We start from the raw sequence: 26,440 nt of genomic DNA, 5'->3' as shown, positions 1-26,440 counted from the left end.
GTAGGGTTGAGGTCTGTTATTTCTCATCTCTATATATTTATTTATTTAAAAATATTTTTGCTGTGAACAAGCATGTTACCTCTGGAGACACAAATCCACAGTTTCAGAACTGAAAAACTAAACATCTCTGATGGTATCTTCTGAACTGAGCACTGGATCCCATTGGGTAGAAAGAAAAATTAACCAAAATAATCTATACAGAAGCCCCTGGAACCCATAAGATTGGGTTCCTAATCCATGAACTACTGGAACTCATTTACAAAACTTTTCTTAAACATTACATGAATATATTGTCTCATACTATAGAATTAGAATTTATAATCCCTATTCCATGATGAGATATCTTTGAGCTATAATGTATCTTATCTAATACTATCTTTAGATAGGTTTTTTCCTCAAAAAGCATTTTATCAAAAAAATCTGATTTTTTTATTTTATTTTTTTTAATAATTGATTTTTATCCACACTGGTGCTTGAGCCCCAGAGCACCCATGGAGTCAGTGCCTGTGGCTGGTGCCAACTGCGGTCGAAGCATTGGAGTGTGCCAGAGCCATTCCTGTGTTCTGGTCACTCTGGCCCTGCCTCTGATTCCCTGAGCTTCCACCTCTTCACCTCTCTCTACCTCAGAGAGTCCCTGGAAAGCGCTCTGAGATCTACAGCCACGAGGAGCTGTGTGAAGTATCCCAGCAAGCTTCTGACAGCAGAGCTGCTGAGTGGTAAGGACAGCAGCGGTCCGGCTGAAGGGCCCACATGCTTGCAAAGTTCCTGGAGCTGAAAGACTATAGAGACGGCAGGAGGACACCACCACATCTTGAAATGATGTTATCCCCTTAACATGAAGCACCGGAAAGGGGCGCTGTGTGCCAATGCAAAGCTGTCTCAGGAGAGGACAATCTCCATGTGAATCAGGATACTTATATGAGGGAGAAGGTGTACACACGGCCCACAAGGGTCCTCATTCCTCTCCTGCTTTTGAGACAAAATTCAGAAACGTGAACTGCATTTTGTGTACGGGCCTTTGGCCCTCTCCTAAGCCTTACACACTCTCACACACCTTTTTTTGTCTGTAACTAAGAAAATATACTGTTTCTGGCATGTTGGATTTGCTTTCTTGTTTTATGTCACTATTGCTGCTCATTATTTACATTGCATAGAACCAGGATTGGAGCACCCTTATACTAGAGACTGTACACACATAATCATTTGCCCCAAAGCGATTACAAATGACTGGCTGTCATTGTTTTGATCCTTTCCCTTGACAGTCCTTGCTAGTTGCAGGCACTTCTCTAGGTTTAGAACTGTTTCTCTCAATCTTTCTGTAACCTGGAATCATGAGTTCCACAAACATCTGTCTCTAATTAGGAAATATTTGTCTACAAAGGTACATGTAGGTGCTAGAGTTCTAAACTTCATAACTTAAGTAGTTATTCCTTCTTCAGATTCCTGGTTATGGGTAAAAATCAGTCTCTCTGGTTACAGTATCATTGTGTCTAGGGGTCACAGTACTCAGACACCTTTATCAGCTGTGGCAGAGTTTGGGGCATTATTCCTAGTGCCAGTGTCTCACTCATTACTCATCCTTTTCTTCCTTGGTAAGATGGTAAAATAGCTTTATCTTCATTTTCTCATCTTTATCCGCTCAGTTGTATTTATAGACACAGTTCTTTTTTCCACTGCTTCCATCCTTGTGCAATGGGCCACGGACCGGCCCCTGGCCCGGAGTGGTGGGGGGGGGGGCCCGGCCTGCCCTCAGCCTAGAGCAGCAGCGGTGGTGGCAGGGCCCCAGGCTGCTCCCACCCCCAGGAGCAGCAGCGGCAGGGCCTTGGGCCATCCCCCACCCCCAGGAGCAGCAGCATCCTCTGGAGCACACACACACCCTCAGCACCGAAGATTTAGTTAGGGGTATTTTTAGGAAAAGTCAAGGACAGGTCACTGCCATGACTTTTTGTTCATTGCATGTGACCTATCCATGAATTTTACTAAAAATACCCGTGACTAAATTGTAGCCTTACTTATAATAAACCGGGTCATTAATATCATTGTGGAATGTATGTATTAACACGATAAGGGGAATTAGGGATACTTACTGATATTATGCTTTAAGATCTGTAACCTGTTTTTCTTTTTGTTAGATTTTCCTCCAGACAGGACAGGAGGTAGTTATCTCCGTGTCTCCTACTGTAAATGAAGCAGGGTTAGCCAAAGACAGTGGGGACTATCTTTACGTAGTGAGGCAACAGGAAAAGCATATTAATGAATACCAACATAGACAGCATGGTATCTGCACCCAGAAGAACACACAACAGGGGAGTGGAACTTTGTTAGATGTGTGCTTCAAAGAGTACATTGCAAAGATATGTACTGGACTGTAAGAAGATGGGGAAAAGACATCATTATCTGTTTATGGAGGAACCCTCTTGTGCGGCATAGGGGAAACATGAAAATGTGAATCCTGGTATGACTGAATACTAGTAAGGACTACAGGAAAAGTTATAGATAAGATTATTTGATAGTTAAGTTTTAGTCTTGTAGAAGTGCTTTTTTTGTTGTTGTATAATCATATCTGTAACCATTTGTAACCATATCTGTTTCTAGTATCTTTGCTTAGTGTCACTTTAATCTGCTCTTTATTAATAAACGTATTCTTGGTTTTATTATTAGTTCTTCTCAGTGCTGTAACAGTAAAGTGTGAATCATCAACTGAACTAGCAGGGTGGTGCGTATACCATCTCTTTGGAGACAGCAGACTTGATATTTTCTGAGTGTCCAGTGACAGGGTGGACTCTGCAGAGGAATGCTCTCCCACGGGGGCTTGGGGACATGGGTGGATAAAATGTTACTTGGAAGGCAAAGTAAAAGCTGGCAGAGCTTCTGAGGAGATTGATTGGCTAACAGACTGGGGTGATAGGGAGGTGTCACCTAGTTTAGCTCAAGCAAGGGAGAGGAGTAACAAGGTCTCTCATAGTTCTAGGCCCCTGAGAAAGCATTAGAGGAACATTGGACTCTATATATTTTGTTGAGCTCTGTTACCCTGGAAGAGAGAGACTGGTGACCCAGCTTGAGGACTGCATCACTACCTACTGAAAGATGGACTATCATAGTGCTGGAGTGATTGACGGAGAGGGACGCAAAGGAGGGGGACACCTGGGACCCAATGACCTAAGCAGTAGGCAGCACCCCCAGTAAGCCCAGCCTCTGTCATAATTTGGTGGAGAATGTGGGCAGTGTTTTAGACCTGCTGTAAGGCCTCGAAGGAAGAAAGTGAGTGGTGAGAACACACACACAAGGGCAAAGAGAAAGAAAAGGTGATAGATATGGAAACATTATTCAAGTGGCTGATACACAGCTACCAACAACATGTGGCCCAGCAGCAGCAGAACTAGAAGTGCCAACAAATGGCCAGCCAGAAACAACAGCAAGCAGTGCAACAACCACAGCTCATTTGGGAGTTGGCAGGGCAGTAGCAAGAACAGCAATAGCGCCTGGTCCAGCACATGGTGACCCTCTTTACAATTCCAGGGGGCAAACACGAACCCTGCAGCAGGGCTTCTCAGTGCTACTCCAGGTCCAATTCTTCTGATAAAACTTAAAGTTGAGGCCTGAAGCTGACCTGGAAGCATCATCTTTGAGCAGACTACTACTACAGCTTTGCTAGCCAAGCACTGGGCTATTCTGTTGGTACCCTCCCTGACAGGGCCGGCCCAAGCTGCACATCAGGGCCTTTATGCCAGGGCCACAGAAGATTATGCTATGAATCTTATCAGAATGCTTGGTACTGGAGGTCCAGAGGCCTGAGGTGAAAGCAGAGTCAATGGTTTTTGGCTGTGATGTCAAAGACCCATGCATAGTCTTGTGCAGCTAGGGCATCGAGGCTCAGATACACAACTTGAACCAAGCCCAATCTGATAGGATGCCAACAAAATAGCCCAGTGCTCAGGTGGCCACCATGCTGCAATGGTGGTCCACTTGAAGGTGATGAGGAAGGTCCAGGTCCTCTTCAAGCCCAATCACGGCCAAAATCCATTAGGAGAGATGTTGGACCTCGAGCAGTGGCCCAGAACTTTAAGAAACATTTTTGGCAATGGCTCCAACACAAAAAAGTGAACTGGGGAGCAGCTGGCTGAGCAAATCATACCGGAACAGTTTACGCAGATCTACCTGGTGGAGGACGGGAGTGGTGCTGCGACATAGATCAGAGATGTTGGCTGACGACATGAAACTGACAGAGAATAAAATGGAAGCAGAAGGCCCCGTGTCTAGAACTCTGAGGCCTGCAGCCACTCGTCCCAGCGGACTGCTGCCTACAGATCTACGAGCCACATGAGTACAATGGCCTCTGGGAAACCATATACCTAGCTCAGCTCTACAGATTACCAGTGGCTATGGCAAGATCATAGAGACCTGGCCTCACAGGGCCAGGGAAAAGCGCAGTCCCAAAGGTGAGCTCTCCTCAGATACACAATGTCCCCCTTGAAAGCAGGGGTGGGTTCCTCAATGGGAAGCTGTTTTGCATATGGAGAGTGGGGTCATTTCCACTGTGACTTCCCCTTCATAGATTGCAATTATGGGCAGGCTTAAACATCTGACACCAGGGCATGCGCGGCAGGTGTCCTAGGCTGGGGGAGGCAGTGCCTCCCCAACCAGTGAGGTGTGGCCCACCCATCCTCCTCCTGCTTCCACTCAGCGTGGCTCCAGTCTCCTGGAGTGGGCTGGGCTGGGGCTGCGCTGCCTGCCTTCCCCATGTTCTGGGGCTGCGCAGCCTGCCCTCCTGGTGCTCCGGGACTGGGGGCACTAGTCTGGGGCAGGAGTCTTGCCTCTGTAGTGGGGAGGGCCTCTCAGCTTCAGCAGGGGTGCAGAAGGGGCAGGGCTGTGGGCTAACCTCCCCCAACTGGTGGTTCACACGCTGGCCATGCACTAGGGCTTGGAAAAGAGGCCCAGCAAAGCTGTTAGGCTGGGGTATGGATTAACAGGGTAGAAGTGCCAGGTCAAGTAGACTCAGACTGCAGCCAAATGTTGATTAGGTAATAGCTATCAGGCCCTCACGACATTCATGGGGACACCATCTATCTCCAATGCATACATGGGGATATAAGTCTGAATATATGAGGGAGATACAGCTAACCGTGGGAAACTGCACAGAGATGGTAATAGAAGGTCTGGCTCCCACTCTACCTCACCCAGTAATTCTGGGCTGTGATCGGAAGTATTTCAGGAAAGTCATAAAACCATGGAGTAAGGGCCCCCTTGAAGGAGCTCACCTTCCCTTCTGCATGTGGGCCATTGTAAACCGGGTTCTTGAAAATACCCTTTATGATCCTCTAGCCTGACTTCCTGCATAGAATTTCATCCAGTACTTCCGGCAAAAAGTGACTGAAAACTGAATTGAGTGACACACTGTGCTATGAAAGGAGAAATGGATTTAGATGGAGACAGTTTTCAGCAGAAGTTTGTCCATTAATATTGGCTGTCATACCACACTAAAAATGTTATGTTTAACTAAATATTGTCAGCTTAGGGTATGTCTACACTATGGAATAAGGTCGAATTTATAGAAGTCGGTTTTTTAGAAATCGGTTTTATATATTCGAGTGTGTGTGTCCCCACAGAAAATGCTCTAAGTGCATTAACTTGGTGGAGCGCTTCCACAGTACCGAGGCTAGAGTCGACTTCCGGAGCGTTGCACTGTGGGTAGCTATCCCACAGTTCCCGCAGTCTCCGCTGCCCATTGGAATTCTGGGTTGAGATCCCAATGCCTGATGGGGCTAAAACATTGTCGCGGGTGGTTCTGGGTACATATCGTCAGGCCCCCGTTCCCTCCCTCCCTCCGTGAAAGCAAGGGCAGACAATCATTTCGCGCCTTTTTTCCTGAGTTATCTGTGCAGACGCCATACCACTGCAAGCATGGAGCCCGCTCAGGTAACCGTCACCCTATGTCTCCTGGGTGCTGGCAGACGCGGTACGGCATTGCTACACAGTAGCAGCAACCCCTTGCCTTGTGGCAGCAGACGGTACAGTACGACTGGTAGCCGTCATCGTCATGTCCGAGGTGCTCCTGGTCGCCTCTGTGAGGTCGATCAGGAGCGCCTGGGCAGACATGGGCGCAGGGACTAAATTTGGAGTGACTTGACCAGGTCATTCTCTTTAGTCCTGCAGTCAGTCCTATTGAACCGTCTTATGGTGAGCGGGCAGGCGATACGGACTGCTAGCAGTCGTACTGTACCATCTTCTGCCAGGCAGGCAAGAAATGAGGATTGCTAGTAGTCGTATTGTACCATCTTCTGCCAGGCAGGCAAGAGATGAGGATGGCTAGCAGTCGTACTGTACCATCTTCTGCCGAGCAGCCATGAGATGTGGATGGCATGCAGTCCTTCTGCACCGTCTGCTGCCAGCCAAAGATGTAAAAGATAGATGGAGTGGGTCAAAACAAGAAATAGACCAGATTTGTTTTGTACTCATTTGCCTCCTCCCCTGTCTCGGGGACTCATTCCTCTAGGTCACACTGCAGTCACTCACAGAGAAGGTGCAGCGAGGTAAATCTAGCCATGTATCAATCAGAGGCCAGGCTAACCTCCTTGTTCCAATAAGAACGATAACTTAGGTGCACCATTTCTTATTGGAACCCTCCGTGAAGTCCTGCCTGAAATACTCCTTGATGTAAAGACACCCACTTTGTTGATTTTAGCTCCCTGAAGCCAACCCTGTAAGCCGTGTCGTCAGTCGCCCCTCCCTCTGTCAGAGCAACGGCAGACAATCGTTCCACGCCTTTTTTCTGTGCGGACGCCATACCAAGGCAAGCATGGAGGCCGCTCAGCTCACTTTGGCAATTAGGAGCACATTAAACACCACACGCATTATCCAGCAGTATATGCAGCACCGGAACCTGGCAAAGCGATACCGGGCGAGGAGGCGACGTCAGCGCCGTCACGTGAGTGATCAGGACATGGACACAGATTTCTCTGAAAGCATGGGCCCTGCCAATGCATGCATCATGGTGCTAATGGGGCAGGTTCATGCTGTGGAACACCGATTCTGGGCTCGGGAAACAAGCACAGACTGGTGGGACCGCATAGTGTTGCAGGTCTGGGACGATTCCCAGTGGCTGCGAAACTTTTGCATGCATAAGGGCACTTTCATGGAACTTTGTGACTTGCTTTCCCCTGCCCTGAGGCGCATGAATACCAAGATGAGAGCAGCCCTCACAGTTGAGAAGCGAGTGGCGATAGCCCTGTGGAAGCTTGCAACGCCAGACAGCTACCGGTCAGTTGGGAATCAATTTGGAGTGGGCAAATCTACTGTGGGGGCTGCTGTGATGCAAGTAGCCCACGCAATCAAAGATCTGCTGATATCAAGGGTAGTGACCCTGGAAAATGTGCAGGTCATAGTGGATGGCTTTGCTGCAATGGGATTCCCTAACTGTGGTGGGGCTATAGACGGAACCCATATCCTTATCTTGGCACCGGAGCACCAAGCTGCCGAGTACATAAACCGCAAGGGGTACTTTTCGATAGTGCTGCAAGCTCTGGTGGATCACAAGGGACGTTTCACCAACATCAACGTGGGATGGCCAGGAAAGGTACATGACGCACGCATCTTCAGGAACTCTGGTCTGTTTCAAAAGCTGCAGGAAGGGACTTTATTCCCAGACCAGAAAATAACTGTTGGGGATGTTGAAATGCCTATATGTATCCTTGGGGACCCAGCCTACCCCTTAATGTCATGGCTCATGAAGCCGTACACAGGCAGCCTGGACAGTAGTCAGGAGCTGTTCAATTACAGGCTGAGCAAGTGCAGAATGGTGGTAGAATGTGCATTTGGACGTTTAAAGGCGCGCTGGCGCAGTTTACTGACTCGCTTAGACCTCAGCGAAACCAATATTCCCACTGTTATTACTGCTTGCTGTGTGCTCCACAATATCTGTGAGAGTAAGGGGGAGACGTTTATGGCGGGATGGGAGGTTGAGGCAAATTGCCTGGCTGCTGGTTACGCGCAGCCAGACACCAGGGCGGTTAGAAGAGCACAGGAGGGCGCGGTACGCATCAGAGAAGCTTTGAAAACCAGTTTCATGACTGGCCAGGCTACGGTGTGAAAGTTCTGTTTGTTTCTCCTTGATGAAACCCCCCACCCCTTGGTTCACTCTACTTCCCTGTAAGCTAACCACCCGCCCCTCCTCCCTTCAATCACCGCTTGCAGAGGCAATAAAGTCATTGTTGCTTCACATTCATGCATTCTTTATTCATTCATCACACAAATAGGGGGATGACTACCAAGGTAGCCCAGGAGGGGTGGTGGAGGAGGGAAGGAAAATGCCACACAGCACTTTAAGCACAGCACTTTAAAAGTTTACAACTTTAAAATTTATTGAATGACAGCCTTCTTTTTTTTGGGCAATCCTCTGTGGTGGAGTGGCTGGTTGGCCGGAGGCCCCCCCACCGCGTTCTTGGACGTCTGGGTGTGGAGGCTATGGAACTTGGGGAGGAGGGCGGTTGGTTACAGAGGGGCAGCAGTGGCAGTCTGTGCTCCAGCTGCCTTTGCTGCAGCTCAACCATACACTGGAGCATACTGGTTTGGTCCTGCAGCAGCCTCAGCATTGAATCCTGCCTCCTCTCATCACGCTGCTGCCACATTTGAGCTTCAGCCCTGTCTTCAGCCCGCCACTTACTCTCTTCAGCCCGCCACCTCTCCTCCCGGTCATTTTGTGCTTTCCTGCACTCTGACATTATTTGCCTCCACGCATTCGTCTGTGCTCTGTCAGTGTGGGAGGACAGCATGAGCTCGGAGAACATTTCATCGCGAGTGCGTTTTTTTTTATTTCTAAGCTTCACTAGCCTCTGGGAAGGAGAAGATCCTGTGATCATTGAAACACATGCAGCTGGTGGAGAAAAAAAAAGGGACAGCGGTATTTAAAAAGACACATTTTATAAAACAGTGGCTACGCTCTTTTAGGGTAAACCTTGCTGTTAACATTACATACATAGCACATGTGCTTTCGTTACAAGGTCGCATTTTGCCTTTTCCCACCGCGTGACTACCCCCTCAACCTTCCCCCCTCCCTGTGGCTAACAGCGGGGAACATTTCTGTTTAGCCACAGGCAAACAGCCCAGCAGGAATGGGCTCCTCTGAGTGTCCCCTGAAGAAAAGCACTCTATTTCAACCAGGTGACCATGAATTATATCTCACTCTCCTGAGGATAACACAGAGAGATAAAGAACAGATGTTGTTTGAATGCCAGCAAACATACACTGCAATGCTTTGTTCTACAATGATTCCCGAGTACGTGTTACTGGCCTGGAGTGGTAAAGTGTCCTACCATGAAGGACGCAATAAGGCTGCCCTCCCCAGAAACCTTTTGCAAAGGCTTTAGGACTACATCTAGGAGAACCGCAAATGCCAGGGCAAAGTAATCCTTTCACATGCTTGCTTTTAAACCATGTATAGTATTTTAAAAGGTACACTCACCAGAGGTCCCTTCTCCGCCTGCTGGGTCCAGGAGGCAGCCTTGGGTGGGTTCGGTGGGTACTGGCTCCAGGTCTAGGGTGAGAAACTGTTCCTGGCTGTCGGGAAAACCGGTTTCTCCGCTTGCTTGCTGTGAGCTATCTACAACCTCCTCCTCCTCCTCCTCATCTTCTTCGTCCCCAAAACCTGCTTCCATATTGCCTCCATCTCCATTGAAGGAGTCAAACAACACGGCTGGGGTAGTGGTGGCTGAACCCCCTAAAATGGCATGCAGCTCATCATAGAAGCGGCATGTTTGGGGCTCTGACCCAGAGCGGCTGTTCGCCTTTCTGGTTTTCTGGTAGGCTTGCCTCAGCTCCTTCAGTTTCACGCGGCACTGCTTCGGGTCCCTGTTATGGCCTCTGTCCTTCATGCCCTGGGAAATTTTCACAAAGGTTTTGGCATTTCGAAAACTGGAACGGAGTTCTGATAGCACGGATTCCTCTCCCCAAACAGCGATCAGATCCCGTACCTCCCGTTCGGTCCATGCTGGAGCTCTTTTGCGATTCTGGGACTCCATCATGGTCACCTGTGCTGATGAGCTCTGCATGGTCACCTGCAGCTTGCCACGCTGGCCAAACAGGAAATGAGATTCAAAAGTTCGCGGTTCTTTTCCTGTCTACCTGGCCAGTGCATCTGAGTTGAGAGTGCTGTCCAGAGCGGTCATAATGGAGCACTCTGGGATAGCTCCCGGAGGCCAATACCATCGAATTGTGTCCACAGTACCCCAAATTTGAGCCGGCAACGTCGATTTAAGCGCTAATCCATTTGTCAGGGGTGGAGTAAGGAAATCGATTTTAAGAGCCCTTTAAGTCGAAATAAAGGGCTTCATTGTGTGGACGGGTGCAGGTTTACATCGATTTAACGCTGCTAAATTCGACCTAACGTCCTAGTGTAGACCAGGGCTTAGTTGATGTGAAGCAGCTATATTGCTTTATTACAAAATATTGAAATAAAATTATTAAAGTCCCCTGATGAAATTCAAAGAGCTCAAGAATGCACAGGATACTTTGTAGCAAAACAAAAACAAAACAAAAAACCAGCATTGCACAGGACTGTGGAGCATTTCTTTCAAAGACAGTTTAGTGAGAAATACAGTGTGGTCATTACATCAACTGTATTATATACACCACTGTAACTTGCCTCTGAACATGCTACTTTATGTGTCAAGTCTGTGTAAGTGGCAGCACCTCCAAGTTATTTTTAATACAGTACTACAAAAAACAGTGACCCTGGGTGGTTAGTCCTGCACTAAAGCTAGGCTAGACAATTGTGCATGTCAGATGCACTCCACTATACTTTGACAAGTAACCATTTTGATATCTTTAAGGTTTATTTGGTCAGTGTTTTTAAAAATCCTATTTTTACTAGACAAGTTGACCACCAGCTTATACAGGTCCTTCAGTGGCTTTTGTAGACAGTTTCACTGTTTTTCTACGCCGGGGTGGCCAACCTGAGCCTGAGAAGCAGCCAGAATTTACCAATGTACATTGCCAAAGAGCCACAGTAATATGCCAACAGCCCCCCCCCCCAGCTCCCCCTGGCTCCCAGCACCTCCGGCCCCCCGGCAGTCCTGCCAATCAGCTCCTTCCACTCCTTTCCCACACCTCCTGATCAGCTGTTCTGCGGCATGCGGGAGGTTCTGGGGAGGAGTGAGGGCATGGCAGGCTCAGGGGAGGGGGCAGGAATGGGTGGAGGCAGGGCCTGTGGCAGAGCCAGGAGTTGAGCAGTGAGCACCCCCCCGCACATTGGAAGGTTCAGGTCTGGAGCTCCAGCCCCGAAGTCGGTACCTATACAAGGAGCCGCATATTAACTTCTGAAGAGCCGCATGTGGCTCCAGAGCCAGAGGTTGGCCACCCCTATTCTATGCCATTAGGTTTGTATTAACCAAAACTCTGCTTTTTTTTCCTAAATGGGCATTTACATATACATTGTTAGATGGATATCTGTCTATAAAACTTGCCCCCAAACCTCCTCGCCGCAATTCATGCACATGGTAATTGCATGCATAAAGTGGAAACAAGTGACTTTTGACTTTTTAAAAATCTGCCCCAGATTTATTCCCATCCTATTTGATCAAAGTCTATAAGCACCCACGTGGGGTAAAAAATTTGATAATACAGTAGATGGTGTGACATATGCAATATCCTGGATAAACTTGATTATCTATTTTAATCTGAATTAAGTTTAATACTGTCAGGGTCCATTGTATTAAAATGCAAGTGTTTGTGTTATTGTGAGACTGTATAAGAACATAAGAACGGCCATACTGGGTCAGACCAAAGGTCCATCCAGCCCAGTATCCGACAGTCTACCGACAGTGGCCAATGCCAGGTGCCCCAGAGGGAGTGAACCCAATAGGTAATGATCTAGTGATCTCTCTCCTACCATCCATCTCCACCCTCTGACAAACAGAGGCTAGGGACACCATTTCTTACCCATCCTGGCCAATAGGCATTAATGGACTTAACCTCCATGAATCTGTATGTAATCTCTCTTAGAGAAAGGGTTATGCTTATGTAATTCCTCATGTTATTAGCCCTTTGAAACTTTGTCCTGGGGAGGGGATCTACTGTCTGACTGATCTCCTCTTCTTCAGAGGTTCAGACTGGATTTGCTAGAAACCATCCGACAAAGAAAGGATGTTGGGATAAATAACCTGGTGGTGAACTGACTTAGGGATTTTGCTCTCATGCAGCAAATGGGCATGAGCTAGGGCAGGCACCAATCCTTAGGAAAGAGTTGGAAAGACCTTCGGTCTACCCAGCTGCCTGTAAGACTGTGTTTTCCTTCTGAGCAAAGGGTGTGATGAACTTGAAACCACAGGAAAATGCTGGTTGAGGTTTTGAAGGTTCCTGCCAGACCCCATGGAGGAGGTAGATCTCTGGTAAGGTTAGTGGTATGCATGTAAAAAGAAAAGGAGTACTTGTGGCACTTTAGAGACTAACCAATTTATTTGAGCATGAGCTTTCGTGAGTGACAGCTTAGGTTTTTATTGTTTTTAAGGTGTTTTCTCTGTAATCTTTAAGAATAAAATAGGCTTCCTAGAACAAACTACACGACCACCTATAACTGGGACAATTGTACAGTGTTCTGAGGACAGAAGCAAAGCACGCCTGCTTAGTCAGACTGTGCTTTCTGGGGAATAACACAGTCAAGGCAGGGAACTGTTCAACCTAGCAATACCCTGGTCAGAAGGGAGAGAGAGATTGGTCTTCACCCAAGAGAGGTGATGGCTGGGGAGCTGGACGCTTGACAGTGGGTGCCTTTGCTGGGCCACTGAGAGGAAAGACAGGTGCAGTTACCCTGAACTGTAACAAATGGCTCTTCAATCTAGGAGAAAACAGAACAACATTATCCAATCGCTGGAAGTTAAAGCTAAGAAAATGCAGTCTAGAAATACAGGTAATTTATTTTAAAGTGAGTAATTACTCATTGGAACAATTTATCAAGGACTGTGGTGGATTCTCCATCACCGGACATTTTAAAATCAAGATTGGATGCTTTTCTAAAAGATACGTTGTAGTTCAGCCACAGCTATTGCACTTGAAGGAGGAATCAATTCCGGGATATCCTACGGCCTGTGTTCTGCAGGATGTCAAAATAAATGACCACAATGGTCCCTTTTGGTCTTAATCTATTAATTTTAATCTAGGAGTCTGCTTCACAACAGATGTCTCTCTATCATTTTCAAGATAAAATCAAAACTGCTATTTTCCCCATTCCAACAGAAAAACTGATAGATTATTGACTTGTCAATGACTTCAACATACACACACCTCCTCCTCCTATCTTTCTTTTATAGTGCTCTCCTGGTATTTTTTCTAGGATGGATGCCACACAAAAATAGAAAGGCAATATTATATTTGCAAGAAATCCAGTCTTTGTCTATTCGTGCTTTACTTTGTCTGCAGCTAGCAAAGTGATGTTTTGTACATGAGAGTGTCTTAAACTGTGGAGGCATATGTGTCTGAACTACACCATGTAGTCTTGGTGAAAGGCTCCTTTGGAAGGTTCAAACTGAGCTGTATCACCTCTTATTTATTAGCAGTAGGATTTCATTTTAAAGGATGACTGTATTTTAAATATTGTAAATGCAACATGCCATTTTCCCAGTAGGGGGAGCACTGGGCCACGGAAAAAGTGCCAGTTGGCATTTCTGGAAGACAAAGCAGCCTGGGATTGAAATTCATTCTTGTGCAGAGGCAGCACAAGGCCTATTCACTGGTTAAGTAAAAGGGACACTTGTTTTAAGACGTGCTGCATTTTCTTAGGTTTTATACTGTGGCATTCCTGTAGCTACACAGACATGTTACATGCATTCACTGGAAGCTGCAGTGAAGTGTGCCCTTGAGAACGTATAATAATAAGGCAGGAGAGAGTTGAGTAATAGAAGATCTATTTAAAGCAGGGGTCTTAAACACGCAGCCCGCAGAGTTATTTGCTGTGGCCTGCCAAGCTCTCCACATCCCCCGGAGTTATTTCCTGGGAGCGCCAAGCTCCCCTCACCTGCACCTCCCCAGTGCACCGTATCCCCATTCCTCTGCTTACCTCCAGGCGCTTCCCGTTTGGCAGTGCTTAGTGCTTTCCAGGAGGGAGGGGGGAGGAGTAGGGAGCCACGCGCTCAGGGGAGGAGGCGAAGAAGAGGCAGGGCTGGGGTAGTGATTTGTGGAAGGGGTTGGAATAGGGGCAGGGAGGGGGCGGAGTTGGGGTGTGGACTTTGGGGAAGGGATTGGAATGGGGGCAGGGAAGGGGTGGGAAGAGGCAAGGCAGGGGCAGGGCCTCATGGAAGGGGTGGAGTGGGGGCAGGACTTTTTTACCTTTATATGAAAAAGGTGTCAGTGATGCAGCCCTCGGGCCAATGTACTAGTCCTCATGTGGCCCTTGAGGTGATTTGAGTTTGAGATCCCTGATTTAAAGTGTCATGAGTATAAACATAAAGGTCAATATCTGAATTTGTCCAGAAAGAATACACCATACTCTTTCACAATGATATATATTAGTCAGTATATATATATAATTTTTTTTTTTTTTAAGAAATGGTGCTTTCAAGTATAGGCCATTAAAGTGACATACAACTCAACAAAAGAGGAAAAACTTCCTGAAAGGCAAGGGACGGTTAAGTAGTTGAATATAAAGGGGAAATGTCTCTGGCTCTGCTCTGTTCACACTACATCTTAAAATATAAAGAGTCTACTTCCCGCTTGCTGAGGGGCAGAGCTGTGAGTCAGTTCACAATGGCCGGTACTGAAAAATTAACAGACTGCGTTCTCAGTATTACAATGTAATCTCTGTTGCTGTTTGTACCATCCCATCCTGGACACTATTTTCTTTGTTATTATTTGTGTACACAAGAAATAAACACACAATGTACTCCGTCAGGATGATTGAAAGAAGGTTCCATGAGAAAGCAAGCAAGTATTCTATTCACTGTGGAAAAAGGGGCCTGACTTGACTGACAGCCCTCCCCCATCGCAAACAGGCACACTTAAATGTACAGCCTCCAGAAAAGAGAATCATCACATTGACCCTGTGTTTACATATCTACCCTTTTGGCAAACGTAGCTAAGTGCTATGTAGGTTCTTTCACTCTTATCTCACACCACCTTGTCCTCTGGTTTGGTTTTGTTTGCTGACTGTGTCTGTAAAGTCTGGTAAGCATTCAGGATGTACACCGCTTGGAGAGAAGCACAAATGTTATTAATTGTATGAATACTCAGTGTAGTCAGACCTGCATAGGCTTCTGGAAACACTTAGTTCATGCTAGAAATACTAGCATAGTCATCCCTACAATAACATTACATACATTCATTTGCATACTCCCGTCCATATTCATAACAGGGTATGTATAATGGAGGCAGCGCAGTCCAATGGACATGGCAGTGGGCTAGGATTCAGGATACCTGGGTTCTATTCTTGGTTCTGCCACAGATCTTGTATGCTAACTTGGGCAAGTTGCTTCACCTCTCCGTTCCTCACCCAGACATACTCTTTTGTTGGTCCTGTCTATTTAGATTGTAAACTCTTTGGAGCAGAAAACTTCTCTCACGATGTGTTTGTAGAGTGCCAAGCACAATAGGGTCCTGATCTTGGTTGGGGCCTCCACATGCTTCTCTAGTATATAGAGAATGTATTTTCACCTAATAATTGAATACACAGCTCAAAATATCTTACAGCTTCACCATTTTGGCATACACTATTTCAAGATTAGCAGGGAGATGGATAACTCACATATTTTTGCCCCTTCCTCAGTGAGGTCAGAGATTCTTGGATTTTCTCCAGGAAACATAGCAGAAAAAATGTTCAGGTGGAAGTATGCCACTTCATATGTTATGCCTTCAAGATGTAGCCTGACTTTGTTAAAAAAATGCACACTTAAAGCATCATTCAAAGAAATAGACTACAGTGGGATCGGTCAACAGAGTAAAAATGATTAATCTCAAAGGTCATAGAATCAGTGGAAAGTAACTGCATTGATCTGAAACTGGCTAGTGAGGAAAAAACAAACATTAACCACAATAGAGATTATGTGAGTTGGAAACTTGGATGGAAGAGATGTCAAACCACAGATCAGTAGCAGGTGCCAAAGTGACCTTTCCATAAATGATTCATACAGGAAGAATAATGGCAGGATTTCCAGGTTGGGCACTCAATTAGAAAAAAGCATAAGGAATTATAAATGGCTGAAGCAGATAATGAAATGATTGTGTCAACTGTATCTCTTATTGAGCTTCACCAGCTCTTGGGGACGCCTGAAAGCACTGTTTGTCAGAATACGTATGTGTGCATCCATCATCAAGCTTTTTGTTAGTATAACACCCTCTTTTGTCTAGAAAAACTTAGCACACAAACAAACAGATATCCAAACCCTGCCATTAGAAAGTAGGCAAATGATTTTTGGAAGCTGTGCATCCAAGTAATTTCATTCAGTGCCTAGGCACAGGTGATAGGCACCTTAGAAATACCAAAAATATCATAGCTTTTAGAAAAAATAGTTTTCATATTGTGCTCCAAAGGAAGCACACCTTGGCATGCCTTCTAAAAATCAATATATTAATAAGGCAACATATTAATTACAAAATTATGTTTTTATTAAGGCTGAGTTATATCACAACTAAGATCCTACAATCTCTCAAAGTATCTTCTAAACCTATCCAAAATGTTTGCTGGTGTCCTCAAGCTCCCATAAGCTCTGAAATGTTTCTTTATACTAGGAAAAATGAGTGGATTTACTTGCTTTTTCTCAGGAATTTTTAAAATGCTACTAAAATATTTGTTTTGGTCATCGGGCCTATCCTCATGAATGTTTAATTTTCTTTAGTTAAAATTAATAAATTTAAACTATTAAATGATTCTTGTCAGAGAAGTCTATTGTAAGAGTCATTAGACAGTAAATGTTAACTGTGTTTCTATAGCATCAGGAGGAAAAGGGGCACCCACATTTTGCCCAAGCAAGGGCAAGTTGCCCATATGGCCAGGAACCTGAAGATTTAATCCAGTCTATATACAGTAAAGATTATAACACTTTTACTTTTAATAGTACAAAGTACAATAGTACTTTTAATCAACATGTGGTGATCTATCTTGATCTGAGACATGGCATTATAGAACTCTGTGGCTTGTATTGTGGCTACCTGTAGCAGGCCCATCATCTGCCCAGTTTCCCCTCTCAGTAGTCATCCACCACTTTCCAGCCTAGTTAGATTGTTGAGGTGACTTAGTCCTCCATCTAAGTCTCAAAGTCTACCCCCTTCCAGAGTCAAAGGCCAAAAGTAAACACAACCCAATCTTCTGCCTCACATTCTTGCTGGGCGTAGGCCACCTCTGTGGGTCTGTTCTCTTCCATGACAGTCTTTAGCCCTTCTCTGGGATCAGCTCCCAGCCCTCCAATACTGATTCGTCTCCCTGTTGTGAGCAGGCATACCATCTCAACAGGTGGCAGCACAGAGAGAACCCACACTCACCTTCTACCAGGGTTTCCGATCCTGGGACCTTAACAATTGAATTATCAGTTCCATAATGGAAATTGTCCAGTCTTTCCTTCCTGGAGCTATTTCCTATGTACAGAGCCTAGCCTCCTCATTGGTCCTTTCCTGCTCCTCAATGGAACATCCTTTCTCAGGTCCATTTTCACTGGAGTTTTTCCCTTTACTGAGCACAGGTTACCCTGATATTTCCCAGGTGGCCTCTTCTATGGTCACAAGCTACCCTTGTAACATGACCCCAACACTCATTCCCTTTACCTTGAGAAGTGTTAAATAGCACAAATGTGGCTGAGTACCACCCCCACTTCCCCTTTAATGGGCCAGCTCCACCTATGACACTATCCCAGTAAGAGAAAGTTATTTATCTTATAGTAACTGGAGTTTCTTTGAGATGTGTGGTCCCCATCTGTATTCCACTAGGGTAAGCATGTGCTCCATGTGCCCAGAACCAGAGAATTTTGAAAGCCATGTCTGTTGGTCCGCATGTGTGCCCTGCCTCACCTCGTGCCTCCAACCAAGGAGATAAAGTGCAGGGAGATCTGACTGCCTCTCCAGTTCCTTCTCCAGTGAGGATCAGAGAAGATCTGAAGCAGAGGGGAAGGAGGGTGGGTAGTGGAATGGAGATAGGGATGACATCTCAAAGAAACTCCACTTACTACAAGTTAAGTTAACTTTGTCTTCAAGTGCTGGTTCCTATGTGTGTTTCACTATGGATGACTGACCAGAAGAACTCAAATAGGAGGAGGGTGCAAAGTCATAGATGCCAGAGCTGAATGAAGGACGGCTGTTCCAAAAGATGCAATGTCTAGCCAGTGTGTGGACTGAGCTCCATATAGTTGCCTTAAAAATACCAAGTAAAGGAACCTCTTGAAGTGATGCCATAGATGTTATTTGTACTCTTGTGGAATGAGCTCTTACCCTATGAGGAGGAAGAAGTTTAGCTAACTGACAGCAGAGCAAAATACAGCCCGAGATCCATTTAGAGATTCTTTGAGATAGCCTAACCACTGACTCTTTTTACTGTGGTGACAAATAGTTTAGGGAACTCCCTGATTGTTTTTATTCTCTGCAGGTAAAAGGTTGTGGCTCTCTGGATGTTGAGGGAATGGAGCCTCCTTTTTTCTGAGGATGTCTGAGGTTTTGGGAAGAAGGTAAGTGGGTAGACTGGTTCAGGTGAAATGCTGAGACTACTTGGAGGGTGAATTAGAGTGTAAACTTAATGAAGCCTTGTCCTTATGGAATATAGTGTAAGGAGGCTCCACCATCCATGCCTCAAACTCACTAACCCTTCTGGCTGAGGTGATGGATTCATGGATTCAAGAGACATGGAGCAAGAAGCTAATGGTTCAAAAGGAGGCTTAGTGAGTACTGAGAAAACAAGAGTTAAGTCCCATTGAGGAGTAGGCTTTTCATATATAGGCGGGAAGGTTGATTAGGCCTTTCCAGAATCTGCTAATCAGAGGATGAGGGAAGATGGGGTAGCCCTGTGAAGGCAGAGGATATGCACTGACTGCTGCCAAGCAGAGCCTTAAGGAACTGACAGATAAACCTGCTGTCTTCAAGGAAAGAATATAGTCCAGAATAAGAGGAATATCTGTAGCTTTTGGAGAAATAAGTCTTTGGTGCTCCCTGTTAGAAAAATGCTTCCCCTTGGCTAGGTAACTCTTCCTATTAGAAGGATGTGCTGTACAGCTTCAGAACATGATTGCTCTAAGAATGGTGCCCATGCAAAAACCAGGCTCTGAGATGAAGCCACAGTTGGTTGGGATGCCTGATCTTGCTGTTTCCATGAGTCAGGAGATTGGGAAACATAAGACTAATGACTGGTGCCTGAGATAACATGCATAGGAGGTTCAGGAACCAAAACGGTCTGGGCCAGTTGGGGGCAATGAGAATAACTCATGCCCTGTCCTACCAAATCTTGCACAAAACTTGAGGCAGGAGTGGTAGTGGAGGAAGGCATAATTCAGATGATCTGAACATGGAAGGAGCAGATCATCTCATTGTAAGTGACAATCCGGAACATCTTTGGAGCAACACATGTTGTACTTCCTCTTTGTTTGGGAAGCAAACAGGTCTCTGGTGGGGAATCTTCTGTAGAGCAAAAAATATTGTTTACCACAGAGTTGTGAAGCTCCCACATATGATTGACTGCAAAGTATCTGCAGAGAGAGCCTGTTAGCAAATTCTGGTTTCCTGGGAGGCAGACTGCCAACAGGGTGATCTGATTGCCAATGCACCAGATCCACATACTGATTGTTTCAGCACACAGAAGGGTGGATCTTGCTCCTTCTAGTTTGTTGATGTAAAAGACGGTTGTGATGTTGTCTGACATTATAAGGGCATAGTGACCTTGAATTAATACGAGAAAGGTTTTGCAAGCCCTTCAAACTGCACGCAGCTGAAGAGCATTGAGGTGCATTCTGAATTCTTGAGATGTGCCTTGCACTGTATGGATGTCCATGTGAGTCCCCAGCCAAATAGGGACACACTGGTAATGATCATCCTGTCTGGTACAGAGATGAGGAAGGGAATGTCAATGCAAACTGATGGCAATTCTTCCACTATGACAGGGACGATATCAGTTTGTTGGGAACAGTCACTATGGTGCTTATGAACTGTCGATTTGGTGAGTACACAGTTTGAAGCCACACTTGTGGGCAACAAAGGTAGAGTCTTGCAAAAGGCATGGCGTAAGTGCATATAGCTTAGGAGAGAGATTGGTCTTGACAGGCACTCTGGGGTTGGTTTTGATCTAGTCTATAACATCATAGCCTGAAACCTGTCTCTTGGCAAGTAAGTCCTTGCTATAATGAAATTTAAGAACACCCTGACAAAGTACAAAGTCCGTGCAGGGGTAAGAATATGTTTTTTGGCTTTTACGCTGACCCCTGGAGACGAATTGTAGCACTGTCAAAGTCAATGCCTGGGCCTCTTGGTGTGACTTAGTGACAAGGAGCTAATCGGGGAGGTAGAGGAATACTGAAATCACAGTATCTGATATAGGCTCCTCCTCAGCAGGATCCAGGGCAGCTCTGGTTGTCCCCTCAAAGGGGAGCGAAAAGGTGACTCCTTAGCAGACTTGACTCAGTGAGCTGGAACTGGTCCCATGGCCCCCAGTATGGCTAGTAGGACTGGTCAAATGGGGGGTGGTCCCCAAAGCATGAGGTATAACTGTTCCGGGGTAGACAATGAGATGGAAGTTGGTCCCAGGCTGGCCCAGGTCTTCTGACCAGGAAGGTGTCTCTTGGAGGAGAAGGGCATATCAGTTCATTGGGTACTTCAGAATCTCCCCATAAAAAAACCGCTTCTGCTTCCTACAATGATACCAAAAGTGCTGCTGGGGGCAAATCATAGCCTGAAGATGGAATGGGAGACAAACTCCTCCCAAAAGCCAGATCCCTTGGTGGAGTCATGACCTCCCTCAAAAGGGAAGGACCTGAAGGAGTGGAGACTCAGAGTCTGTGAGAGTGAAGATGTCCTCAGGAGGAGCATAGGTCTTGGTCCTTCCTGGAGCAAGAGGGTCCTGGCTACCCGAACCACTGGAGCTGCAGTAGAGACAGTCTGTGCCACAGTCTACATCTGTGGAACCGCAGGTGACAGATGCTCTTGGCAATTGGTCTTCATCAGTCCGGCAGATCCCAGGATTAGTGCTTGGGAGGTACCGGAAGCACTATGGCTGCCAGGTCGCAACTGGTGCCGATGGAGCCCTAGACTTGTGAGCTTTCTTATCATGCCTCTGAGACTTAGGATCTATTAAGTTCTCTCGGGCTGAGCTATTTCTTGGTTTAGGTAGGGCTGAATCTGACTTCTTTGAAGTGGATTTGGAGGAAGACTTAGCCTCATGTTTATGACAATGCTCCCTGCTCTCCCAACAAGACTCTGCTGAGGGATGTGTGGGGATAGACTCCCTCACTCCTGATTTGAACCTCATAGCAGGAGGTGCACTGCTTGCTGAGTCAGGCTGATGTGTGTGGGGTTCCTCAGCCTGGGTCCGATTGCGGCTTCATGGCCGCATTCATGGCTTCATTAGGTGCTTCCTAAGGTGGAGTTCGCACCCTTTCTGGGTTTGGCTGGGGAACAAATGGCAGAAAATGCATTTTGCCATGATGTGGGCTTCCCCAAGGATGTACAAGCAACGTTGGTGGTCGTTGGCGACTGAAAAGGATCACAGGCAGGAAGCACAAATTTTCAAGCCTGGAGTCCTGGGCATAAACCAGTACGTGTGTGCAGCGGGGAGGTGCTCCCCAGCTCAAGGAGACTAATTATAAAGCACAAATTATCAGATTAAAAACTTTAAAACTCTAGAATATAGAACTATTTACAGATATCTAAATATATATTCACAGATGAAGAAAGCTGAAGCTTTCGACATTGGAGGTTCTGACCTGAGCCGTGATCAGAAGGAATTGGAGAGACAGTTGGTCCACACCACCCTTTATTTCCTCAGTTGAAGGCACAAGGTGAGCCGAGACATGTGTGGACTAATGCATATTGCTTTCAAAATCCTCTGGCTCCAGGCAATCGAAGCACATGCGAACCCACATTGGAATTATGCATAGGGACCAGCACGCAAAAAAGAAAGATGGTTTCAAGATTCCTCCACCCACTGAAGTTGGGTGTGCTAACACTGGTTAAATAATCACCACCAGAAAATCTCTCAAATATATAATGCAAGGTCCTTGGTGATGTCAACCCTTTCCTTCAGAGAGGTGAGAATAGAGAATTATTTCAGTATTACTTCCCCTGCTTTTATTTTTAAGCCTACGAGCCTATTGTAGTCAATGAGTAGGACTTTTGCCAGCTCTGGAATCCACAGTTTGTCAGCAAGAGAATCTGAAAAACAGCTTTCTGAATTTAATGGCAAGGGACAGCATATTGTGTAACATGCAATGTGTACACATTCTAACTAATTGCAAAAGCAAACACTTAAAAAACATTTAGCACCAATCCACATTCACAGGAGGTCTCTCTAATCTCCCCCATTTTGCAAGAAACATGTTTGGCATTAGTTGCACATACCACTCAATTAACTGAAAAAGTCACGATGGGGGCATCAGCAGAGCAGTGAGGTAGCACACAATTCCATTACGTGGAAGACCCACCTTCTACAGTAGACTCAAGCATAGGGTCACATCTGGGGCTTAGAGAATGGCTAAGCTGGCATGTTATAATACATTAGTTGAACAAACCTATCAAGCAGAAACTCTGTAGGTCTCATTTTCTATTTTGAAAATATACCCCATGGACAAAAGATAGGAAAGTGGGAGGAAAGGATAGCTCTGCTGCTCTCAGAACACAGCTATTCCATTCCATCCATGGAAGATGTTGGTTTTTCTCCTACACATTCCCTTCATAAAAATCCATTGATTTGGCTCTTTGTAGTCACCAAAGGCAAAAGGAAGAAATAAACAGAGGTAATAAAATAAGAGGTAAAAAGATTAGAAAATAAGCACTAAACTGACTTCCAGAGAATACAGTATGTATTGGTGTTGACCCTAAGCTATGGCAAATAAAAACTCCACACAAGTTGTGGTTTAAACTAACAGCTGTAACCTTAATAAATACATGGAAAATTAAAAATCCCTACAACTCCTGGCTGTCAACAGTAGTTCAGTGCAATTACCACCTCAAATCTATGGCCACAAGCAACTCCAAAACAGACAAGAACCCTGGCTGGCTACAGCTGGGTACAAAAGATTGGTACTTTTAATCTGTGCATGATAAACAGCCTCCACCCATCCTACCACTCATTACATCCCATTGCCATCTCACTCCTGGCCCTGAACTAGAGTTTGGCATAAGCCTCAATAGCATCTATTACTGCAAAGAATTCCTGTGTACACAACATGGTACTGTACACACAAATCTCCACTCCCAAAATACATGGCAGACCTCTGACTGTTTCTCAGGAATCCCCTATACCCCACTTACCACATGTTCAAGGAAAGGCAAAAACTCCCAGCTGCAGTGGGTCAATTCTGCACTGCAGGAAAAATTCCTTCCCACCCCCAAATGGTGATCAGCTGCAGCCCAGAGTACATAGGGAAACATGGAATGTACCACTGTCCTCGTGGTGGCCCCTATATTCCTCTAACTGGGAAGGGAAGAACGAAAGAGAGGAACAGCCATTTAAGTAATCTGCACAATGTACCCTCTCCACCCCCACCAGAAAATACTCTCCCACTTCCCCACACTAGGCCAATCCAGGGCATGCAGTGGGCAAAAAGGACTGCCTTTCATCAGTATTTGGTGTAAAGAGCTATCCCGTCATTGTCACTGTATGTTTATCTCAACCCAACCCAACACTGTGTTTGGGATAAACTATGGTCCTGATATCCAGAGGATTCCTCCCACAGAGAATGAGAACCACAAGCTTGAACATGCTCCTCACCTAGCCATGTAATTAAAAACTGCTCCATCTGAAGTCTCACATAAGTAAGAAACATGTCAGTACTGAGAGCCAACAGACCAGCCTAGTCACCCTGCACGTCACAGCACCCTTATGAAATACCTGGGCCTGATCACAGTACCTGCTCTTTCTCCCGAAAATGTACCAGTCTCTCCCTATTTGCTCCTCCTCTTATCTACTCAATCTCAGGTTGCCTTGTGGTACTGCAACATGCCTGCCTTCAGGGAAAATTCAGACCACTGAGAGCAAGATAAAATGCTGTGCTGGAGAGATGGCTTTTGACTTGAACAAAGAGACCCATTCTAGTCCCACCAGAAAGATCATCATTCCTCAGGCGACTGTTTATCAAGATCTTTGGGTGATCCAACCATACTTCCTTAGAGCCGAGTCCAGATCAAGACTCTTGGTTTTGGGCCACTGCAATTGTTCATGCTCCATCTGGAAGTCCAGTTGCAATCCACTTGTCTGTTGCAAGCTGCTGAAGGGCCCAGTGGATGATGCATGGCTGTAGATCTGGATTCTCCATGGAAGAACAGTGTCTTACAATCTCACCAGTAAAGTAAACAGAAGATATTGCAAGCACAGAACAAAGCATCAGTAAAACACTATGCCAGTGCCGCACAGGGGGAAGGCAGTATAGACTAGAAGAGTTCATACAGCTGACATTAGCAGTTGAACAGCCAATGGATTCCATCTACTTAGGATCCAAGTCTAGCACAACCAGTGAAATAGCATCTCCAAATGAAGGTAGACCAAATTCCCCAGAAGACCCCCAACCCATTTTTCAAAACTATTCCAAACTGAAACATGAGCAGTATATTGCCATCCCCAGGCAGGAACAGAAGGCCTGGTGCAGCTGGTCAGAAAGAGAGATAAGATTGTTGAGCATACACATGCACAGTGTTCCCTGAGTACTCTGGAGAAGACCCTATATGCTCGATCTATTTTGGAAAAATAAAATCTGAACACAACAGCACCCCACATCCACTGGGAGTTGTCCAGCCCTTTGCCTGGCCAGAGTAACCACATGACAAATGAGGCATTACATAGCCTTTGTGGAACATTCTGAATTGGCAACTACATTTGCAGCTCTAACCATCAAAGTATAAGAACCACTGAGGTGGACGCTCTGAAGAGCTACCGGCAGAGATCAGATCTTCTGAGTGGTGACAGACTAATATAATGCCTCTCCTCAGAAGCTCAGTTAATTCAAAACCTCTAGGATTATGCACACCAAGAAACTTCTTCACATGTAAGCAAAGTCTGCTGAGTGAAGGAAAATACCCAAGAGATGATATGGTAGACTGGGCCAGTCCTAGCTAGTTTTAAGCTCGCCGCAGTTCACTCCTTCCCCTCATTTCTGTATTCCCTCCTTTGTAACCCCCATCTCCACTCTGTATCCTGCCCTCATTGCTTCATGCCCTCCTTCCTTTGGACTCCTTCTCTTTTCCAAGTTCTTGTTTCCCATACTTGTTTCCATTCATGCCATCTACACTCATTCTAATCTCTCTTCCCCCTCTTAATTTTAGAGGTCCACCTTAACCTCACAGCCACGCATGCCTTTCCCCTCCAACCTCCAAGATATCTGCTCCTTCCACTCTCAAGTACCCCATTAAAGACAAAATGATCTGAACTTACCCACTTTCTCCCAAAAATGATTGTGCACAGAGTGCCACCTCTGAATGAGTTCCTTAAGGTTTTCTTCTTAGCAAATAGATGTTTATTTGGAATCCTGTATTAAGTTATAATTTTGCTTCAGACATCTATCACCATTTTGTTCCACGTGATTTATCAATTTCATACTTGCAAGTGAGGTAAATCTAAATGCATAATATGAAAAATAATCAGTATAGTAGCATCATATACACATAAAACAGCTGACCTTGATTCTGAATGTTCTACCAACAAATATTGGTTTTAAAAACAGAAAGCAGAAGCTCTAATTATTAAAACTTGAAGTACTAAGAGTGGAGAGATCACCTTGGCACTTCGTGGTCATTAGATATCAGGAAAGTTTGCCTTGTGGTATGAACATATTGGTACAGTAATGGATTTAGCTCTTACTATTATCATATGGTTTATAAGGATAAGATACTATTCCTATATTCTACTTAGGAGGAAAATAAGCCACGTAAGAGTGAGTTGTGTGATGTTTTGGTTACTCTGGATATTTATGTTGAGGCTGCAATAGAGTTTGTTCTGTTGTGCACATACACGAGCACTAATAGAATATAATTTGCAAAGAGAACAGGAGTACTTGTGGCACCTTAGAGACTAACAAATTTATTTGAGCATAAGCTGTCGTGAGCTACAGCTTATAGCTTAGTACATTAAGGAAAAGAAGAGATTTTTAAAGGAAGCAATGCAACACAGATTATTTTTCCTCAATCAATTGTACATATCAACTGTTCTGTAGCCACAGTGAACTCTCCAGGTAATGGCTACAGCATATATTTTTTTTATTATAGAAATTTATTTCTCCCCTCCTACCAGGGACCAAAAAGGGAGTTGTATCTACTTGTAAAGCATACAAATGAGATGACATGGCTA

At 45.5% G+C, this 26,440-nt stretch overlaps 1 protein-coding gene and 1 long non-coding RNA gene across 2 annotated transcripts in view; one reads left to right on the top strand and one right to left on the bottom strand.

Annotated features, from left to right (window-relative positions):
* The window catches only part of LOC140911543 (uncharacterized), a 115,754-nt gene that overhangs the window by 8,491 nt on the left and 80,823 nt on the right, over positions 1 to 26,440 (top strand). Inside the window, exon 2 of the long non-coding RNA XR_012159041.2 lies at positions 18,551 to 18,629. This is a non-coding gene — a long non-coding RNA (uncharacterized LOC140911543). The remainder of the gene's footprint in view (positions 1 to 18,550; positions 18,630 to 26,440) is intronic.
* On the bottom strand, positions 8,202 to 10,246 carry LOC140912071 (uncharacterized). The gene is made up of 2 exons (XM_073346223.2): positions 9,458 to 10,246; positions 8,202 to 8,869 (listed from the first exon to the last, which is right to left on the bottom strand). The coding sequence occupies exons 1-2, from the start codon at positions 10,041 to 10,043 to the stop codon at positions 8,349 to 8,351; spliced, it is 1,107 nt and encodes a 368-aa protein (XP_073202324.2). The 5' UTR covers positions 10,044 to 10,246; the 3' UTR covers positions 8,202 to 8,348.

The sequence above is a fragment of the Lepidochelys kempii genome, chromosome 5 (genome assembly GCF_965140285.1).
Source record: "Lepidochelys kempii isolate rLepKem1 chromosome 5, rLepKem1.hap1, whole genome shotgun sequence".
NCBI classification, from domain to species: domain Eukaryota; kingdom Metazoa; phylum Chordata; order Testudines; family Cheloniidae; genus Lepidochelys; species Lepidochelys kempii.
The sequence above is the reverse complement of the archived record's forward strand: the minus strand, read 5'-3'. Positions and strand labels throughout refer to the sequence as shown.

Coding starts and splice junctions, on each gene's coding strand:
- LOC140912071 (XM_073346223.2), bottom strand. CDS start 10,043: ATGCAGAGCTCATCAGCACAGGTGACCATGATGGAGTCCCAGAATCGC. Junction 8,870..9,457: donor AGGCGGAGAAGGGACCTCTG/GTGAGTGTACCT, acceptor TTTCTCCACCAG/CTGCATGTGTTTCAATGATC.